This window comes from Lethenteron reissneri, chromosome 23 (assembly GCF_015708825.2).
Source record: "Lethenteron reissneri isolate LAM-NWPU_2019-01 chromosome 23, ASM1570882v1, whole genome shotgun sequence".
In the NCBI taxonomy this organism is placed as follows: Eukaryota; Metazoa; Chordata; class Hyperoartia; order Petromyzontiformes; family Petromyzontidae; genus Lethenteron; species Lethenteron reissneri.
Genome location: NC_083801.1, coordinates 1,237,395 through 1,256,363, shown reverse-complemented (window position 1 = coordinate 1,256,363; position 18,969 = coordinate 1,237,395). Strand labels below are relative to the sequence as shown.

At 45.4% G+C, this 18,969-nt stretch overlaps 1 protein-coding gene across 1 annotated transcript in view; it reads right to left on the bottom strand.

The window, feature by feature from the left end:
• The window catches only part of LOC133345823 (collagen alpha-3(VI) chain-like), a 100,625-nt gene that overhangs the window by 20,323 nt on the left and 61,333 nt on the right, over positions 1–18,969 (bottom strand). The window contains exons 23-26 of the mRNA XM_061556835.1: positions 16,359–16,421; positions 15,958–15,990; positions 14,896–14,932; positions 2,352–2,532 (exon numbers count right to left, since the gene is read on the bottom strand). Coding sequence (XP_061412819.1) covers positions 2,352–2,532; positions 14,896–14,932; positions 15,958–15,990; positions 16,359–16,421 — 314 coding nt within the window. The remainder of the gene's footprint in view (positions 1–2,351; positions 2,533–14,895; positions 14,933–15,957; positions 15,991–16,358; positions 16,422–18,969) is intronic.

Below are 18,969 nucleotides of genomic sequence, written 5' to 3'. Positions count from 1 at the left end.
CCATATGTGCCGAGTATGCGGGCCGAGCATGTGAGGTGCCGCGACTTGCCGGGGTTTGCAGGGACGACTTGGGGCCTTGGTCGTCGTCCAGCCGAGGTCCCATGGCGCGCTGACGTGGGGCGCGGCAACCGGAGGCCACGTGGCCCCGGAGGCCGCAGTTATAGCAGGTGATGACAGTCGTCGGAGATCTCGGTTGCTCCAGCTTGCGGGCCGCTCGCAGAGGCGACCGACCCCCCGATCTCCAGTCCCCCGGTCGTCCCGCGATGAACGCCTCCTCTCGTGGGCTGACGACTTGGGGCACGGTGACAACTGGGCCCGGAGCTGAGGCCACGGCAGCGTTGCAGACGACTCCCTGTTTACGTTGAAGGACCTCGTGCGCCTGTATGCTTGTGGCGACCCGTAAGGATGAAATATCGGTCTCATCGGCCGTGTTGATGGGGACCCCCAGGTCCTGCGCCAACTTGAGCAGCTGCTCCAAAACCATGGCATCTTGGCCCTCCTCGTCCATACGAGGGAACGCGGCGTCGGCGAGAGCAAGCAACGCCGTGCGGTAGGCGAGCACGGTCTCCGTGTCCGCCTTCCGTCTTGCATAAAAATGATGGCGGCACGCGGAGGGAGGACCATAGACCTTGGCCATGAGAGCCAGCGCATCTTTGAGCGTGGAGCGGTCCGACCTGCGTGCGGACGTGAAGGCCGCGAGCGCGTTGTCATCCAGCATGGCAGGCAGTGCCCGCAGTGCCGTAGCGTCGGACCAGGCGGACATCTCCTGATGCGCCAAAAATCTGCGCTGAAATTGGCTCTAATCCCCGCCTTCCGCCTTGAAGGCTGACAACGTGGGAAGGCGCTGCTGAAAAATGAAGTCGTCCTCCTCCTCGTGCTTCCTCTCTGCCGCCCCGCCGGTGTGTAAGATGGCGGCCCCATCGGCGGGTGTGTGATGGCGGTCCGCCGCGCGCGTTGGTGACGTCAGCGGGCGCGCATGGAGAACCGCTGCCACGTGGTGATGGCCGTTCCCGCCAAAAGTCGGTGCAGATGAAATGGCGGCCATCGCCAAATCGTTTTGGCGGGAATCTGCAGGGCGACCCTGCAGAACGTCGGCCGCCATTCCCGCTCCTCCCGACGAGCTGATCTCCGCCAAGATGGACGCGGCGGCGAGCAGCAGCTCCGCCAGACGGGAGTGCGCTTCGCGAAGCACGGCGTCAGTCCCCCGTGGCTCGTCCGGCGCCGTCGGCGGATCCTGCCCCGTGGGCAACTCCTCTTCCTCACCCCCCGACTCCAGTTGACCCGCGTCGTCGAGGTTGTCCCCGTGGTCAATCCCGTGGGTCCGACGGTTCCTCCTTGTATCCATGCTTGGAAGACCGTTTCACTTCTGACGCCAGTTGAAGTATGGGAATTGACGGCAGGAACTTCTTGACGGGTAACACACTTTTTATTAAATCTTTGCGTGTCACAATACAACGTGTGGTCTTCCTTCTTCCGACGACACACTCCACTAATCTCGTGTAAACTCTAGGCCTCTGGCTACACCCGATACACTTGACTCGTGTAGACCCTATGCCTCTGGCTACACACACTACACTCGACTCGTGTAAGCCCTATGCCTCTGGCTACACAATACACTCGACTCGTGTAAGCCCTATGCCTCTGGCTACCCAATACACTCGACTCGTGTAGACCCTATGCCTGGCTACACACAATACATTCGGCTCGTGTAGACCTATGGCTACACACACTACACTCGCCTCTGGGTTACACAGAGTCCCGGTCCCCTTAGGACAGCGGGGCTAGGTACCGCAGGGCTCTAGGTCTTCATCCCCGTCTTCATTCTTCGCTGGTTACACACTGCCCTCACGCCTGTGTGCATCCCCTTTTATAGCCCTTGCTCACGAGAGGCGGAGCTGATGCGTACTTCAGCATGAGCATCGCTCCTTAATGAACCAATCACGACGCACTCTCTCTACGATCCGGTTTCCCCAGCGCGTGTTAACACTCCTCCACCAATCCCACCGCGCTGCCACCCGGTCACTCCCTCTCAGCACGTCACCGGTCCACAGCCAATCAGTACCCCGTAACCCACGACCCCGCGCTGACCCCTGATCCTCCACCGTCAGCGCACGTCACCACCTACACAGCCAATCATTACGCGCTGGCATACGATCTCTAATCCCAGCGCGTATCACCTCTACACTTACGTACCCGTGCTTAATTTGTGTTTTCGATTATTTACCTTTTAAGAAAAATCTGACCATGTCTCGCGCCCCTAGAAAGGGCATCTGGCACCCCCAGCGGGTGCGTGTACCCTAAGTAAAGAACCACTGTGCCTCGGGGAATGAGCGGAGTGTTGCGGTTCTCACCCATTGCCGCTGTAAGTCACGACCGCCACACGGGCCCCCTGAGGACAACTCCTCCTGGCAATGAGCACATCGCGAAGGAGCTCCACCATCGAGGTCTTCCCCAACTCAAAGAGTGCTCGTGTCATTTGAGGCGAGATCTCCACTGCGAACACCAGCTCCAGTGGGTATGGGGGGCACGTCCCTGCACGAAATTCAACAAGGTACTCGAGAGATGTGAACTCGGCATTATTGCACACATCGCAAATATCACCCCGGGTGATGGTTTTACGTCACGTGCAGCTCTGTTAGCAGTAGTGGGCCAGCAATAAACAAAAAATCTCGCCATTGTCATGCACAATACTTTCATCATTATCATCATCTGCCGTGATCTATCCACTACTGGATGAAGGTTTCCCCGTGTCTTTTCCGTTATGTCATGCAACGCTCCAACTCCCGCACGTGAGCCGACCTCATCACAAACACTATTCGGCTGTCTTCCCATCGGAAGCATTCCCTCCCTGTCCATTGCTCATCATCCCTTCTAGAAACATTGTTCTTGTTTAAGCCTACCTACTGTACATAAGTCAATATCGTGTCTTTAACTTGCATATGATCTCTCCATATTTCTCAGTATCATGCCAACCATGCACCCCTACAATTTGTTCCATTTTCTTTGTCAATGTCCATGTTTCTGTTCCACGTAGAAAAAAGATTGCCAGTGAGGCTCAATATGAATTAGCAAAGATACGGATGTCTACAATGAGTTTACCGAACGATTGAACAGATCTGTTGGAGAGGGACAACTGGAAACACAGCGGAGAGTGTGCATGTGTGTGTGCCTAGAGTAGTTATGGAAGGCGGAGAGGGATCAAATAAATTAAATATTAGAGGTGCACGAGAACAGGCAACAGATAGAGTGAATTTAATAATAAAAATAAAAATACCCAGTATGCCTATACACATCGTTTCATTATTGTATATGACCTGCTATCAGCTCTTTTATTAACTTCCTTCGCTCCAATCAGGTTTTCTTGCAATTACCCTAAAACTTGCTTTGTGTTTGGTAAAATTATTTATCATAGCGAGATGAGGTAATATTTTAGATTATTTGGCTGCTATAAATTTCCACGTGATAAGCCACTTCGTTGAGCTATCATTTGTGGCCAGGTCCTTGCTGAAAATGAAGCTAATAGCTCAGTAGACTTTACCTGGTTAAATAAAATAGTTTAGTTTTATTTATAATATGCTTACCTTTCCTATACTTTGCACCTGTCGTGTTTTTTTTTATTTGTTGTTGTTGTAACTTTCTGACCTGCCCCTACTGGACATCTACGAAAAAGAGCTTTATAAGCTTTTCAAATTCCTCCACTATAAATATTCAGATTATGAACTGATAATAATTATCTGCGCGTCACACGCACGGCCAATCGAAACAACACGTGGGAGCGGGAAAGTCAGGCACTGGAAACGCTTCAGCGAGCCAGAGGAAATACGAAATAAGATGCACTTGCGAATAATCGTCAAACATACCACTAAACAGCACGAAAAAGGAAGCACCACTTGAACAGGGCACATCCCTCAACAAACAAAAAAAACCCACGTAAATTATTATTTAAATATAATTTTCAATGTTGCCAAAGAATAACAATTTTAATTCTGAGAATGTATTGTGTAGAAACAAGCCCCAATATATTGTAATTAGATTATCAGTAAGCAGTGTTATCAGGTTATTGAGGACTTTATCCAGTAATCTAATGTGTGCAAAAGGCATGTTTGATTTGTAATACTATCTTACCGATAAACGTCATTTTTTGTCTGTCTGTGTGTCTGTCTGTCTATCTGTGGACGAAACTTGTGAAGGATTTGGCTTGCAAACCGTGGGGTTCATGTTTTAAAAAAAAGTACCCGGGTCCCACGCAATAAGCCCCGTGGTGAGCCAGCGCTATTCCATTTTCGCATCCGTCAACTTTAAAGTAGTTAAATTAGCAATGTATTGCTATTGATTATTATTAACCTATTTCCTTACTCCGCTCAGCGTGCGCCAAAGCACATATTTGTGCATGCGCTACAAAGCCATGGTTGCCCCTAGCAATGCACACGCGCGATCAGTGGAGTTGGGGAAAAATTCTCATTCGTGTTAAAAATGCAATAAAAAAATATACAAAACGCTGAGGTAAATTCTTCACAGTGTGATGTTCTCTTCTCCCCCACCCCACCACCCCAATGTGTGCAGTTACTACTATAGAGTCGGTAGATGTTACTACTATAGGCCGTAGATACTACTGCAGAGTGGGCGGGGGGATCGTGGGTGGGGGGGGGGTAGCAGCCCAGCCCCAGCATGCCAAGGTGCCACCTCGGCCAGCTAGGCAATCTAGGCGAGGCTGGGGGCTCTGCACGGGACTAGGCCTCACCACTAATCTCCGTGAAGTTTGTACTATTATAGATTTTGACCTAAAACTTTCATGACTGCAGGGATTCATATTCTATGGTTCGTTTGGTGAAGTCACGTAGATGGAAAAAAATAGTTAATCAAAATAAGTAACAATATTAAATAAAACCACCAATCTTGATTTGAAGCTTTCGTGACTGCAGGAATCCATACTCTTTGGTTCTTTCGGTAAAGTCACGTAGGTATAAAATAATATATATCACGACGTTTCGGGCGCAACACAAGCGTCCGTCATCAGGTGAGAAAGCATGATCTGCTGCTGAGGCAGACTGTAAACAGTTGGTACAGTCTACATAATAGACTGCCAGTACACTCACCAAACTAAAAAAACAGGCTACAGTCTACAATAATGGTTATTTGTTTTATTATTATTTTAATTTCATTATTTTTTGTTGTGCCCGAAACGTCGTGATTTATTTTATTTCATACCTTCAGTACGTGACTTTATAGAAACAACCAAAGAGTATGAAAACCACTAATGTAGACTGTTGCCTGGTTCTGATTCGGAGTGAGTGTACTGGCAGTCTATAATGTAGACTGTAGCCTGGTTAAGTTTGGTGAGTGTACTGGCAGTCTATAGTTTAGACTGTAGCAATGGTCATTAAGCTGGGTGAGTGTACTGCCAGTCTATTATGTAGACTGCAGCAATAGTTAAGCTGGGTGAATGTACTGGCAGTCTATAATGTAGACTGTAGCCTGGGTTTTAAGTTTGGTGAGCATACTGACAGTCTATAATGTAGACGTATTCTTGGTTGATACAGTCTACATTATAGACTGCCAATACACTCATCAAACTTAAAAATCAGGCTACAGTCTACATGAATGGTTATTTTTCATTATTTTAATTTTATTATTTTTTATTAACTTTTTTACTATTTTCTATATACGTGACTTTACTGAAAGAACCAAACGTTATTATACTGGTAGGAACGAAGTGGACCAGACACCAATAGATTATATCGTCCGTCCGTTTGTCCGTCCGTCCGTCTAGCAACATCGCCCCCTACTGCAAACACTTGGCATGACCCTACAAAAACCTTTAGACTCAGTGACGCTATCCTGGCTAAACACGTGTAACATTCCCTTATAATTCCCTGAGATAGCTTTTAATTAAAACTTTGAAATTAAAAAAAACTCACAGCGCCCTAAAGCCTACAGCTAGGCCTGAAGCCTAGAACTAGGCCCGAAACTCTCCCTTCGTATCGTACCCCCGCGTGTGTGAAAGGGAGTTAATGTTTAACAATGTTACATTCCCTCATGTTTTTAAATAGAAACATTTAAATTTAAAGCTTTTACATAAATCATTAAAACATTTAAATTCAAAATTAACTCACAGCGCCCTAAAGCCTACAGCTAGACCTAAAGCCTAGAACTAGGCCTCAATCTCTCCCTTCGTATCGTCCGATTAGGTGTAGCAACATCGCCCCCTACTGCAAACACTTGGCAGGACCCTACAAAAACATTTTGACTCAGTGGGGCTTTCCTGGCTAAACAAGTGTAATAATACATTATGTTTATATTCTTTGGTTATTCGTTCCTACCAGCCCACCCTGCAGGGTCCTGTTTTTTGAGTTAGTATAGCTTCTACTACAGCTAGTACACACTGCTATAGAGTTAGTATAGCTACTACTACAGCCAGTACACACTGCTATAGAGTTAGTATAGCTACTACTACAGCCAGTACACACTGCTATAGAGTTAGTATGGCTACTACTACAGCCTGTACATACTACTGTAGTGATAGTAGCTACTACTACAGTTAGTACATACTACTGTAGTTATAGTAGCTACTACTACAGCCAGTACATATTACTGTAGTGATATTAGCTACTACTACAGCCAGTACTTACTGCTTTAGTGATAGTAGCTACTACTACAGCCAGTACTTACTGCTGTAGTGATAGTAGCTACTACTACAGCGAGTACATACTACTGTAGTAATAGTAGCTACTACAGCCAGTACTTCTGTAGTTATAGTAGCTACTATCACTACAGCCAGTACTTACTGCTGTAGTGATAGTAGCTACTACTACAGTCAGTACATACTACTGTAGTGATTATAGCTACTACTACAGCCAGTACTTACTACTGTAGTGATAGTAGCAACTACTACAGCCAGTACTTACTACTGTAGTGATAGTAGCTGCTACTACTACAGCCAGTACTTACTGCTGTAGTGAGAGTAGCTAATACTACAGCCAGTACTTACTACTGTAGTGATAGTAGCTACTACTACAGCCAGTACTTACTACTGTAGTAATAATAGCTAATACTACAGCCAGTACATACTACTCTAGTGATAGTAGCTACTACTACAGCCAGTACTTACTAATGTAGTGAAAATAGCGACTACTACAGCTAGTACATACTGTAGTGATCGTAGATACTGCTATCAAGTCGGTAGATACGAATATAGAGTTAGTAGATATGACTATAGTCAGTATATACTACTGTAGAGTTAGTAGCTACTGCTATAGCAGCGGTCGGGAACCTATGGCTCGCGAGCCATATATGGCTCTTCCGGTGACGGCATATGGCTCCCAGACAATTTTGAGTTGAAATTTGTTTTTTATAATAATAAATCAGTTTGGAACTGATTTTAAAATACTTGTGATATTGCTTAATAATACTGTGTCATTTTAAAGTAAACAGAAATTAGTTTTGAAGATAAATTTCACGGGTCACGGATCCCATGACCCGTGACCCATGGGTCGGGTCGGGAACCAATGGCTCGCGAGCATGTCACGGGTCATTGTAAAGGTGAAGAAATCCATTTCATCAAATAGTCAACTAGTTTGTCCGCTTCAACCCTTGTAACGGAAAAGATGGCGAAAAGAAAAAAAGACGATTACCGTGCATTCCAGGCTGCGTGGACAGAGGAATTTGCATTTGTGGAGAGAGCAGGATCTGCGGTATGTCTAATATGCAATGATAAAATTGCATCGATGAAATGGTCAAATATAAAGCGGCACTTCAATACGCACCAATGCTTCATTTGCATCGAAATATCCAGCGGGGGACAGCAGGAAAAAGGCATGCGAAGAGCTACAGCGGAGAGTGCAGACGAGTCAGCAGCAACTATGTGTGTGGACCAAGCAAGGTGACAGAAATTCCGCTAGCTTTGCGGGTGCTTTGGCAATAGTAAGGAATGAAAAGCCATTCACAGATGGCGAGTATGCCAAAACATTCATGCTTGATGTGGCCAATGAACTGTTTGATGACTTCCCAAATAAAGACAAGATAATCAAACGAATAAAAGACATGCCTCTGTCAGCAAGAACTGTTCACGATCGTAGCATCATGATGGCAAATCAAGTCGAGGAAACACAAATTAAGGACATAAACGCCGGGACATACTTTTCTCTCGCGTTAGATGAGTCAACAGATGTTAGCCATCTCTTTCAGTTCAGTATAATTGCCAGGTATGCTGCAGGTGACACACTGCGTGAGGAAAGCTTGGCTGTTTTGCCAATGAAAGGGACAACAAGAGGAGAGGATTTATTCACGCCTTTCATGGAGTTTGCTAAAGAAAAAAAACTACCGATGGATAAACTTATATCTGTCTGTACTGATGGTGCACCCTGTATGGGGAAGAACAAAGGATTTGTAGCACTTCTCCGTGAACATGAAAAGAGAGCCATCCTAAGTTTTCATTGCATCCTGCACCAGGAGGCGCTTTGCGCTCAGACGTGTGGCCAGGAGCTTGGTGAGGTGATGTCGCTGGTCATTCGAGTGGTCAACTTTATTGTTGCCCGAGCTTTAAATGATCGCCAGTTTAAAGCTCTGTTAGAAGAAGTTGGGAATCATTATCCCGGTCGGCTTTTGCACAGCAACGTGCGTTGGTTGTCAAGGGGGAAGGTGCTCAGCCGTTTTGCAGCTTGCCTGAGTGAAATTCGGACTTTTCTTGAAATGAAAGGCGTCAAGCATCCTGAACTAGACAACACTGACTGGCACCTGCAGCTTCACTATCTCGTGGACATAACTGGCCATCTGAACCAGCTCAATGTGAAAATGCAAGGTATTGGAAATACAATCTCATCTCTTCAACAAGCAGTGTTTCCATTTGAAAGCAAGCAGGAAGTCTTTCTCAGGGACATTGAAACAGGTCGTCTTCTGCACTTTGAAAGACTGCGACAATTTAGAGATGCATGCTTAGCAAGTGACTCCACTCAACATCTGGATCTCCAGCAGCTAGCTGTGTTTACGTCCAATCTCCTGCAGTCATTCAAAGCACGTTTTGGAGAATTTCGTGCGCGCACTGGTCTTTTCAAGTTCATCACTCATCCACATGAGTGTGCAGTGGACAAAGTCGACCTGACATGCATCCCCGGGGTCTCTATCAGAGACTTTGAGCTGGAAGTTGCTGACCTGAAGGCATCAGACATGTGGATGAGTAAGTTCAAGTCACTTAATCGAGAGTTGGAAAGTCTTGCGCGACAGCGAGCAGAACTGGCGAGGGAACACAAGTGGACAGAAATGAAAAATCTTCAACCTGAAGACCAGCTGATTCTTAAAACTTGGAACGAGCTTCCTGTGACATACCACACAATGAGTGTGTGAGTATTTCCGTATTGACCATGTTTGGCTCTACATATGCATGTGAGCAGTCATTCTCGCATATGAGGAACATTAAGACCAACCTACGCTCACGTTTAACTGATGGAAGCCTCAATGCCTGCATGAAGCTCAATCTCACCACATATGAACCAGACTACAAGGCCATCAGCAAAACCATGCAGCACCAGAAGTCGCATTAAAAGTAAGACATATTTAATGTATTATACGTTAAAAATACTATATGGCTCTCAATGAAATATATTTAGAAATATTTGGTTTTTATGGCTCTCCCAGTCAAAAAGGTTTCCGAGCCCTGTGCTATAGAGTCCATATACACTATTATAGAGTCAGTAGATACTACTATAGTTAGTACATAACAGTACAATCAGTAGATACTACTGACAGTAGATACTACTACGGTCAGTAAATACTACTACAGTCAGTAAATAAAAGAGTAATTCCTGCAGTCACGAAAGCTTCAATTCAAGTTTGAACCACCTCTACGGGGAGGATTTATGTTTGTTTTCTCTCTCTCTGTGTTTCTGTGTTGTCTCTCTCTTTTTTTTACGATCAGTGGAAACAAGAAGATGCTCGGTGTAGTCGGCACTTGGCTTCGTTCATCATTTCGTATTCTATTTTATTTTTAATGTTTTTTAAAATAACTTTGCTTTATGTAACCCCCCCCCCCCGCTCACTCTCTCGCTCACTCTCTCTCTCTACTTGTGTATCTGTCTATGTGTCTCCGTGTCTGTGTTTTGTCTCTCTCTCAAATTTCACACTTAACTTCCAATTTAGCAATCTTTGGAAGAATGTAATCAACCAGGCTGTGTGTTAACCGACTCTGTGTTGCATTGCATTACATTTCCAAATTTGACTAAGTTTGTTTTCTCAAACTTCCTATTTCTCTCTCAAAAATTTGCCAGGGTTGTTTGTCTTTAGGTCCATTTGCTCTTTCTCTCCCCCAGCCGCTACGGGGTAGATTTCCACGCAACTCTCTTATTGACATGCTAATCTATCGACCCCCCCCACCCTCTCTTTCTGCCTCATGCCACCTCCTCTCTCGAAGTCGTCGTCTTCGGATGAAGAAGCCGATGCTGGTGCTGGAACATTTTTCTTTCTCACTTGTTTCGACATGCCGTTGCACTTCCGACACCAATGTAATAAAGGACTCGACCACGAAGTCTGGCTTGGTGTCCTTTATTCGGTTCTTCCTCGTAACCCACACGGCTGTCCTTCTATAAGGCTTCCGCACTGATACTGATACTGCTGTTAACCCCGTCACGCCAACAGCTCCTCTGTTGGTCTCCCGTTGTTCTCGTAACCTTCCAGCAGCCTCGCCGCTGTTACCCTCACGCAGCCCCCACTGGCTGCACTCGCTGCAGTTTCTCTTCTCGTCGCTCTCGTAGCCTCTCACACACAACCTCGCCGGCTGTGTTCACCGCAGCTCTTCAACCGCCCTCACTCCAGCAGCCCTACTGCTGTCTTCTCTCGCAGCTCCGCTGGCTGCTCCCTTAGCTGGCCACCGCTGGCCGCCGGTGCCACTCTTCCTGGCTTCGCCCAACGTGGCCTTACTCTTGTCCAGTCTCTCACTCTCTCCCCTCTTCTTCCGGTCTCATCCCTTAAGATCCTTAACCTTGCTCCCACGTCACATAACTCCACCTCTCCGTGACGTCACATCCGGGAGGTCGCCCGCGCCCGCATTACATATTTAAGGCCTCGACACAGAAGCGTTGTTTCTCTGTGTGCCTATTTGTGTATCTTTCTGTGTCTCTGTGTTGTCTCTCTCTGCTTGTGTGTCTGTGTCTCCGTGTCTGTGTTTTGTCTCTCTCTCTCAAATTTAGCAATCTTTGGAAGAACGTAATCAATCATTCTTACCTGATGACGATTGCTTGTGTTGCAATCAAAACGTCGTATTCTATTATTTCATTTATTTTCGTTCTACGTGACTTTACCGAAAGAACCAAAAAGTAAGTTAGTAGTTACTACTGTAGAGGCAGTATTTACTACTATAAAGTCGAAAGATACTACTATAGAGTGAGCAGATACTACTATAGAGTCCGTAGATACGACTATAGAGTCAGTAGATACTACTGTAGGGTCAATAGATACTACTATACAGTCACTAGATACTACAGTAGAGCCAGATACTACTGTAGAGTCAGATACTACTATAGAGTTACTAGATACTACTCATCTATTGTATGTAGGGTGTGTAGGTATATATGCCTATGGGGGGTAAAAAAATGTTTTGTGGGGGGGAGGTCGACAATTTTAGGAAACCAACTATTTACCCGCTACTTTATATTACTTTTGGATTTAGGAATTCTTCAAGCCTCTTATAATTTTGTTGATGTAAAAATGGACGGACAAATGTAACGCTGGGCTTTCACAATAGCCTAGTACTTAATAATAGTTTTTTATCCTTTTATCTGGCACAAAACTGACACCTTTTTACAAGGGATCATGTTTGCATTAACCACAAAATGCAAACAAAAACAGCACTGATAATATATGCATTGTCCTTGAAATTGATTAGTCCAAACCAGAGACAGCTTTTTTTGAGCCCAGTCTCATATGGTGTTCGACCAGATGACGCCAAAAGGCGCACAACTCAAAGACAACGCAGCATCAGAGTATTGAGAGCTCGGGATAAGCATTTACATAATGAAACCTCTTTTGCCAGTGGCAAAATATAATAATAGGTTTTTTACCCTTTTATCCTGCACAAAACTGACACCTTTACAAGGGATCATGTTTGCATTAACCACAATACCTGTGGTCAAAATGCAAACAAAAAACAGCACTCTGATAATGTATGCATTGTCCTTGAAATTGATTGGTCCACACCAGGCAGCTGCAATGGCTGCTTTGGGTACGCGGTACAGACCTCCCCAGAGACCCTGACTGATAGAGGAGGTGTGCAGGATGGCTGAGAAAAAGCGACAGGCCCACTCTAATTGTCTACAGCATCCCACGGCAGAGAATGAGGAGGCTTACCGCAACCTTCGCTCGGAGGTTCGGAGAGCCGTGAGGCGCTGCAAGGATGGGTGGTGGTCGCGGGTTGCTGAGGAGATGGAGTCTGCCTCAATGGCGCGCGATCACAAATCCCTATTTAACTCCATCAAAAAAGTAACCTGCAGCACCACACCTATTACCATCATGAGGGAAAAAAACGGTAATCCAATCTCCGACCCCCAGGAACAAGTTTGCAGATTTGCTGAGTATTTCTGTGAAGTCCTGGGGGAGGGGAAATCCCTCGACATGGAAAACATTGTGGGGCAAAGTGAGGATGACCCTGCTGAGGCTGCGGTGCCTCAAATATTGGAAGAAGTCACCCCCTGTGAGTGGCTGGCTGAGGTGCCATCTGTTGAGGAAGTACTAAGGCGATCCAGAGTCTGAGACCAGGAAAGGCACCGGGCAGAGATGATCTCCCAAGAGAAATGCTGAGGAAGGGTGGCGTTTGTGCACAGACTGCCCTACATGACATCATAACAACAGTCTGGACCACTGGATGGGTTCCGCAGGATTGGAAGGATGCCCTTGTGGTCCCCCTCTTTAAGAAGGGGGACCGCATAGAATGTAACTACAGGGGCATCTCACTCCTCAGTGTGCCGGGAAAGTTCCTGGCAAGGATTATTCAACATCGCCTTGCCAGGCACGCTGAGGATAGGCTTTTGGAGCCTCAATGTGGATTCAGGAAAGGGGGTACTGCACATGCCAAATTTTCTGTCCGTTTGCTACAGCAGAGGTGTAGGGAATTCTAACAAGACCTACATCTCTGCTTTATTAACCTGGTCAAGGCCTATGCTACCATCAGTAGGCCTAGGCTCTGGGTTGTTCTTCATGCTTTCGAAGTCCCTGACCCTCTGCTCACAATCATTAAGGACCTTCATGATGGTGAGCGGGCCCGGGTAAAACTACGTGGCCGGGCGTTGGAGCCATTCCCTGTTCAACTTGGGGTGCAGCAGGGATGTCCTCTGGCTCCCACATTATTTAACATCTTTTTCGACCACGTAGTTCGTGAAGCCTTTGATGGCTGTACCAGAGGAATTTCCATCTGGTACAGATACAATGGGAGGCTGATCGATGCCTGGGTGCAGTCAAGGGATGGCTCCCTATTGGTCAACCACGTTATGTATGCCAATGATCTGTTAATTGCCGCTCACTCAGAGGAGGAGTTGGAGGCGCTGCTGCTGAAACTGGAGCGTGCCACTAAGAAGGTGGGGCCTTACTATCAGCCCCACCAAAACTAAGCACCTGTCTCGGTGATGAAGCAGTTGTGGAGAGAGTGGAGAGTTTCCCATACCTGGGCAGTGTGCTCATGACCAGCTCCAGTTTGACAGCAGAGGTCTCACTCAGAATCAGTCCAGCGGCATTATGTTTTCAACGGTTGTGTAACGCTGTGTGGAAGCTACCTGGTCTGTCGCTCCGCACGAAGCTTCAAGTCTTCTTGGCCACGGTCATTCCCTACATTCTCTACACTTGCGAAACGTGGACCCCCCTAATGGAGCATCTTCGCTGGTTAGAAACATTTAGGCTGGCCTGCCGACAATCCATCCTGGGTTTAACTAGGCTGGATTGTGTGAGATGCTCACAAATCCTTGAAAGATCTGGGCAAAGTCCCATCGGTGAGCTCCTCCGGCAGGCAAGGCTGCGTTGGCTGGGTCATGTAGCCCGCATGCCCAGTCACCGCATGCCGAAACAGCTTTTGTGCGGCCGGTGGCACGGTCTAGAGAAGAGATGGAGTGATGTGGTACAGGAGGATGTGGAGCTGAGTGGACTTGCTGATGACTGGTACCAGCGGTGTCAAGATCGGCCTCTGTGGAGGAGGCTCGTGAAAAATGCTGCTGGGCAGTTGGAGGCAGTCGCCCTCCAACAACAATGGAGAGCGGAACAGCAACACTCACAACAACGAGCGGAGCGCCGGGTGGCTAAAGCACAGCAAGTTGGCACAGTAGGGGGCACAGGTGGTGCATCAGCCAGTCATCTCAGTTAGTCGACCCGTGGCACCTGGGTCTGCCCCGTGACCTCCTGCAAGTGGGCGTTCGACACTTCATGTGGCCTCAAGGTGCACATAGCCTGGCACAAGCGCCGTGGTGACGTCACTGCCACTTAGTGGCCAGATAAAAGGGTAAAAAACCAATTATCATATTTTTTTACTGGCAAATGAGGTACCAATGGTGTGGTTGTTGTTGCTGTTGTGTAAGTCGATGTGTTTGTGTGTCTTTTTTGCCCGGGCAACGCTGGGTACTTCCCGCTAGTATTATATAATTTGTAAAGCTAAATCTTGACTTAAACTTTCGTGACTGCAGGAATTAATATTCTTGAATCTTAGGTCTTTCAGTAAAGTCACGTGAACCTATCTACGTGACTTTACCGAAAGACCCAAGAATTTGTAAAGCTAGTTCATTTAATAAAAATAAAAAAATCTTACCTTTACAACAAGCTGTAAAACAAGTAAACCAATGTGTTAGTAATGCCTTCATTTCACATGTGATGCAAAAACACCTCAAACTCACATCAATAAAACATCTGAATGCGTTCATGAAAACTACTCACGGCAGTTTTCTCTGATTTGTTTCAATATTTCGCAATTCTGCAATTGAAACAAATAATGTGATGCATTAAAAATCCATAATAAGATAGTCTATTACTCTACAATAATTTACAACTGTACGTGCAAGTGTATTGTGAGACACTCACATAGTTGAGTAATGCAACACAAAAGCCATTCTACTCTTTTTAACTGTTGAATGTGTTTCGGAAGATGCGCTTTATTGAAATATTTCGTCAGAAATTAAAACCCCAAATCAGAGACACCTGAGATCCTGGTCCAGTTTTTTTGAGTGATGGCTTTGGTGGTAACTTCTGGCGGTGTCAACTGCCCACCGAGCGACCTCTGCCCCACTTTAAGTTCAAAACACACGCGCCGATTGAGTGCGGCCGAAATGGGCCAGACCCCAGCGGCAACATCAACGCAGGGCGAGCCGGGCTGAGGGACTCTGCAAGAGTGGTGTGATGCCAAACGCTGGTGTCACTATCTCTTCACTTTTTTTTACTATTTACTCAACTTTTTTTTCTATTTGATCAGGTAAGGACCCAATGGAGCTACGTAGCTCTTTTTCAGACGTGGCCTGGCGATCACAAATGATAGCTCAACAAAAGTGGGCTTATCACGTGAAAATGTACAGCAGCCAAATACTCTGAACGCGTGAAGTTCGTTCTAAATGTGGAGGGGAAAACTGGAGGACCCTGAGAACAAAAATCCACACGACCACGGCAGAACATGCAAACTCAAAATATACAGGCGGCAGGTGCGGGATTGAACCCACGACCTCCTGTATACCAAGCAAGGTAGATAACATCTCGCCACCACTCGCTCTAGTTCCCTGAAACGTCCTCCTGCTCGAGATGTGACCGTTGATGATGATTATTATGAAACAAGTGCCAGTTCCAAACGGCTTTAAAATTACATACAAAATTTTTATAAAAAACAGTGCTTGACAAATATACAAATGAAGAGCTGTATGTATGGTGAACGTCTTTCGCACTGTACGTAGCCAACTGTGCTATGCGGAGGTGCATGTAATGTAGTGTTTGAGTCTTATTCTACCATCTCACCAATTTAGGAGGTACATTTGTCCCTTGGGGTCCCTTAAATAAACAAGCAAAACACATCTTACATCGATGAGGCAATTATAACACTCAAAATACAGTCAGCTATTCACGCTTGTGAAAATCAATTACACATGCATTTTCATAATTATATGCAAATACTATGCTCATGAAACATGTATAATAATGGTGCAACATTTGCACAATGAGATGTATAAACAAAAGAAATACAAATGAAACGGTAAAAATTTGACACAAAATATTTAGTTTTTTTTATCAGACAGCAACAACAAATTATTATTGGAATGCAATCGTATCCCAGCCGGACAATTAAATTATAAATAAATGAGACCATTGGAATATAACTTTTATGAGAATGTTTAAGAGCCATAGACACCACGACGTACTGGAGACCCAGGGGGTCCAAGGTTCCCTGGAGTCCCTGCAGAGCCAGGCGGACCCACATCACTCTGCAACACAAACGCAAAACGCCCGTCAACTGTGGCTCATGAACAAACGTGAACAAACACCATCAGAGGCCATCCAGTACCATACAGACTGTGTGATGCGATGCTCTTCAAGCCTACAAACACTTTGAGTAAACTTAATGAATACAATATAAAACATCTTCGATAAGATTATTAGAATACTTCCAGTTAGCCAAATGAACTGCTTCACATTATTTAGCAGACAAGATAAAGGAACAGCCTTGACGTTGTGCTCAAGCCATTGCTGGTCTCCACTCTAGAGTCTCTAGAGGGGGTCTCCACTCTAGAGTCTCTCTAGAGGGGGTCTCCACTCTAGTCTCTCTAAAGGGGGTCTCCACTCTAGTCTCTCTAGAGGGGGTCTCCACTCTAGAGGGGGTCTCCACTCTCGAGTCTCTCTAGAGGGGGTCGCCACTCTAGTCTCTCTAGAGGGGGTCTCCACTCTAGTCTCTCTAGAGGGGGCCTCCACTCTAGAGGGGGTCTCCACTCTAGAGTCTCTCTAGAGGGGGTCTCCACTCTAGTCTCTCTAGAGGGGGTCTCCACTCTAGAGTCTCTCTAGAGGGGGTCTCCACTCTAGTCTCTCTAGAGGGGGTCTCCACTCTAGTCTCTCTAGAGGGGGTCTCCACTCTAGAGGGGGTCTCCACCCTAGAGTCTCTCTAGAGGGGGTCTCCACTCTAGAGGGGGTCTCCACTCTAGAGTCTCTCTAGAGGGGGTCTCCACTCCAGTCAGCCCTAGAGAGGCCCTCTCAGAGCCTAATCTTCCACTTCAACCAGCATCGAAGAACAAGTACATTGCATCCAATTATACATTAAGTACAAAACGAAGTGATCACTTGGGATCAGTAGTACCTGCCTTTACGAATCCAAAACAGTACTTTCTGACAAGAACCATAAATACATGCTCCACTATCTTCTTGTTTCTTTCGGTAAAGTCACGTAGAAGGGAAGTAATAAAATAATAAAAATAAAACATAATAAAACAATTCTCACGACGTTTCGGCTACAACGCAAGCAGCCGTCTTCAGGTGAAGAATGAGACACTACCAAACTAGGAGCTTATATATAAGCTGCATTGGGGGTTGAAGAGCGCCTTAACAAAAAGAATGTGCATGTGAAGAGGAATTTAGCATATTCATGGAAAATGCGTAGGCGTTGGGCGGGGGGGTGTCAAAGTCATATTATGCCCATGCATTATGCAGGATCAGCAGCAACCAAGGGGGGTGTAGGGATTAGCAGTAACAAAGGAAAGGAATGTTAATGATATGTAGCTGCAGTTACTCAACAACCACGTAGAAAACTAAAGTATAAACTACATAAAAAACTAAAGTATAAACTGCATCGCACCATCAGTATACTTACTATACTCTATAATAAGCTGAGTTACTAACAGCAAGTAATACATTACAATTCTACCTCGTAAAAATTCTATAATATGCTTCCATCTAAACCTTATTCTCTTACATCACACGAGCATATACCGTACTATATACTGCCATAGATAAACCCAACATTAAATTATATACTGTATTGCTGTAAACCAACCTATATCTTATACATTTAATATAACACTATGTATTATTCTACACACCCTAATGTGTATCGAAATGGTTTATTACGTCCTTCCAATGATTGCTGAGCCAGAATCCATCTTCTCGGTTAAAATTGTCTCTGTGTTTGCATATACAAACACAGAGACAATTTTAACCGAGATGGATTCTGGCTCAGCAATCATTGGAAGGACGTAATAAACCATTTCGATACACATTAGGGTGTGTAGAATAATACATAGTGTTATATTAAATGTATAAGATATAGGTTGGTTTACAGCAATACAGTATATAATTTAATGTTGGGTTTATCTATGGCAGTATATAGTACGGTATATGCTCGTGTGATGTAAGAGAATAAGGTTTAGATGGAAGCATATTATAGAATTTTTACGAGGTAGAATTGTAATGTATTACTTGCTGTTAGTAACTCAGCTTATTATAGAGTATAGTAAGTATACTGATGGTGCGATGCAGTTTATACTTTAGTTTTTTATGTAGTTTATACTTTAGTTTTCTACGTGGTTGTTGAGTAACTGCAGCTACATATCATTAACATTCCTTTCCTTTGTTACTGCTAATCCCTACACCCCCCTTGGTTGCTGCTGATCCTGCATAATGCATGGGCATAATATGACTTTGACACCCCCCCGCCCAACGCCTACGCATTTTCCATGAATATGCTAAATTCCTCTTCACATGCACATTCTTTTTGTTAAGGCGCTCTTCAACCCCCAATGCAGCTTATATATAAGCTCCTAGTTTGGTAGTGTCTCATTCTTCACCTGAAGACGGCTGCTTGCGTTGTAGCCGAAACGTCGTGAGAATTGTTTTATTATGTTTTATTTTTATTATTTTATTACTTCCCTTCTACGTGACTTTACCGAAAGAAACAAGAAGATGAATCCCTGCAGTCACGAAAGCTTTAAATCGAAAAATGCTCCACTATGTGCATGGACAAGAGGGGTAATAAGGGGTTTGTTATTC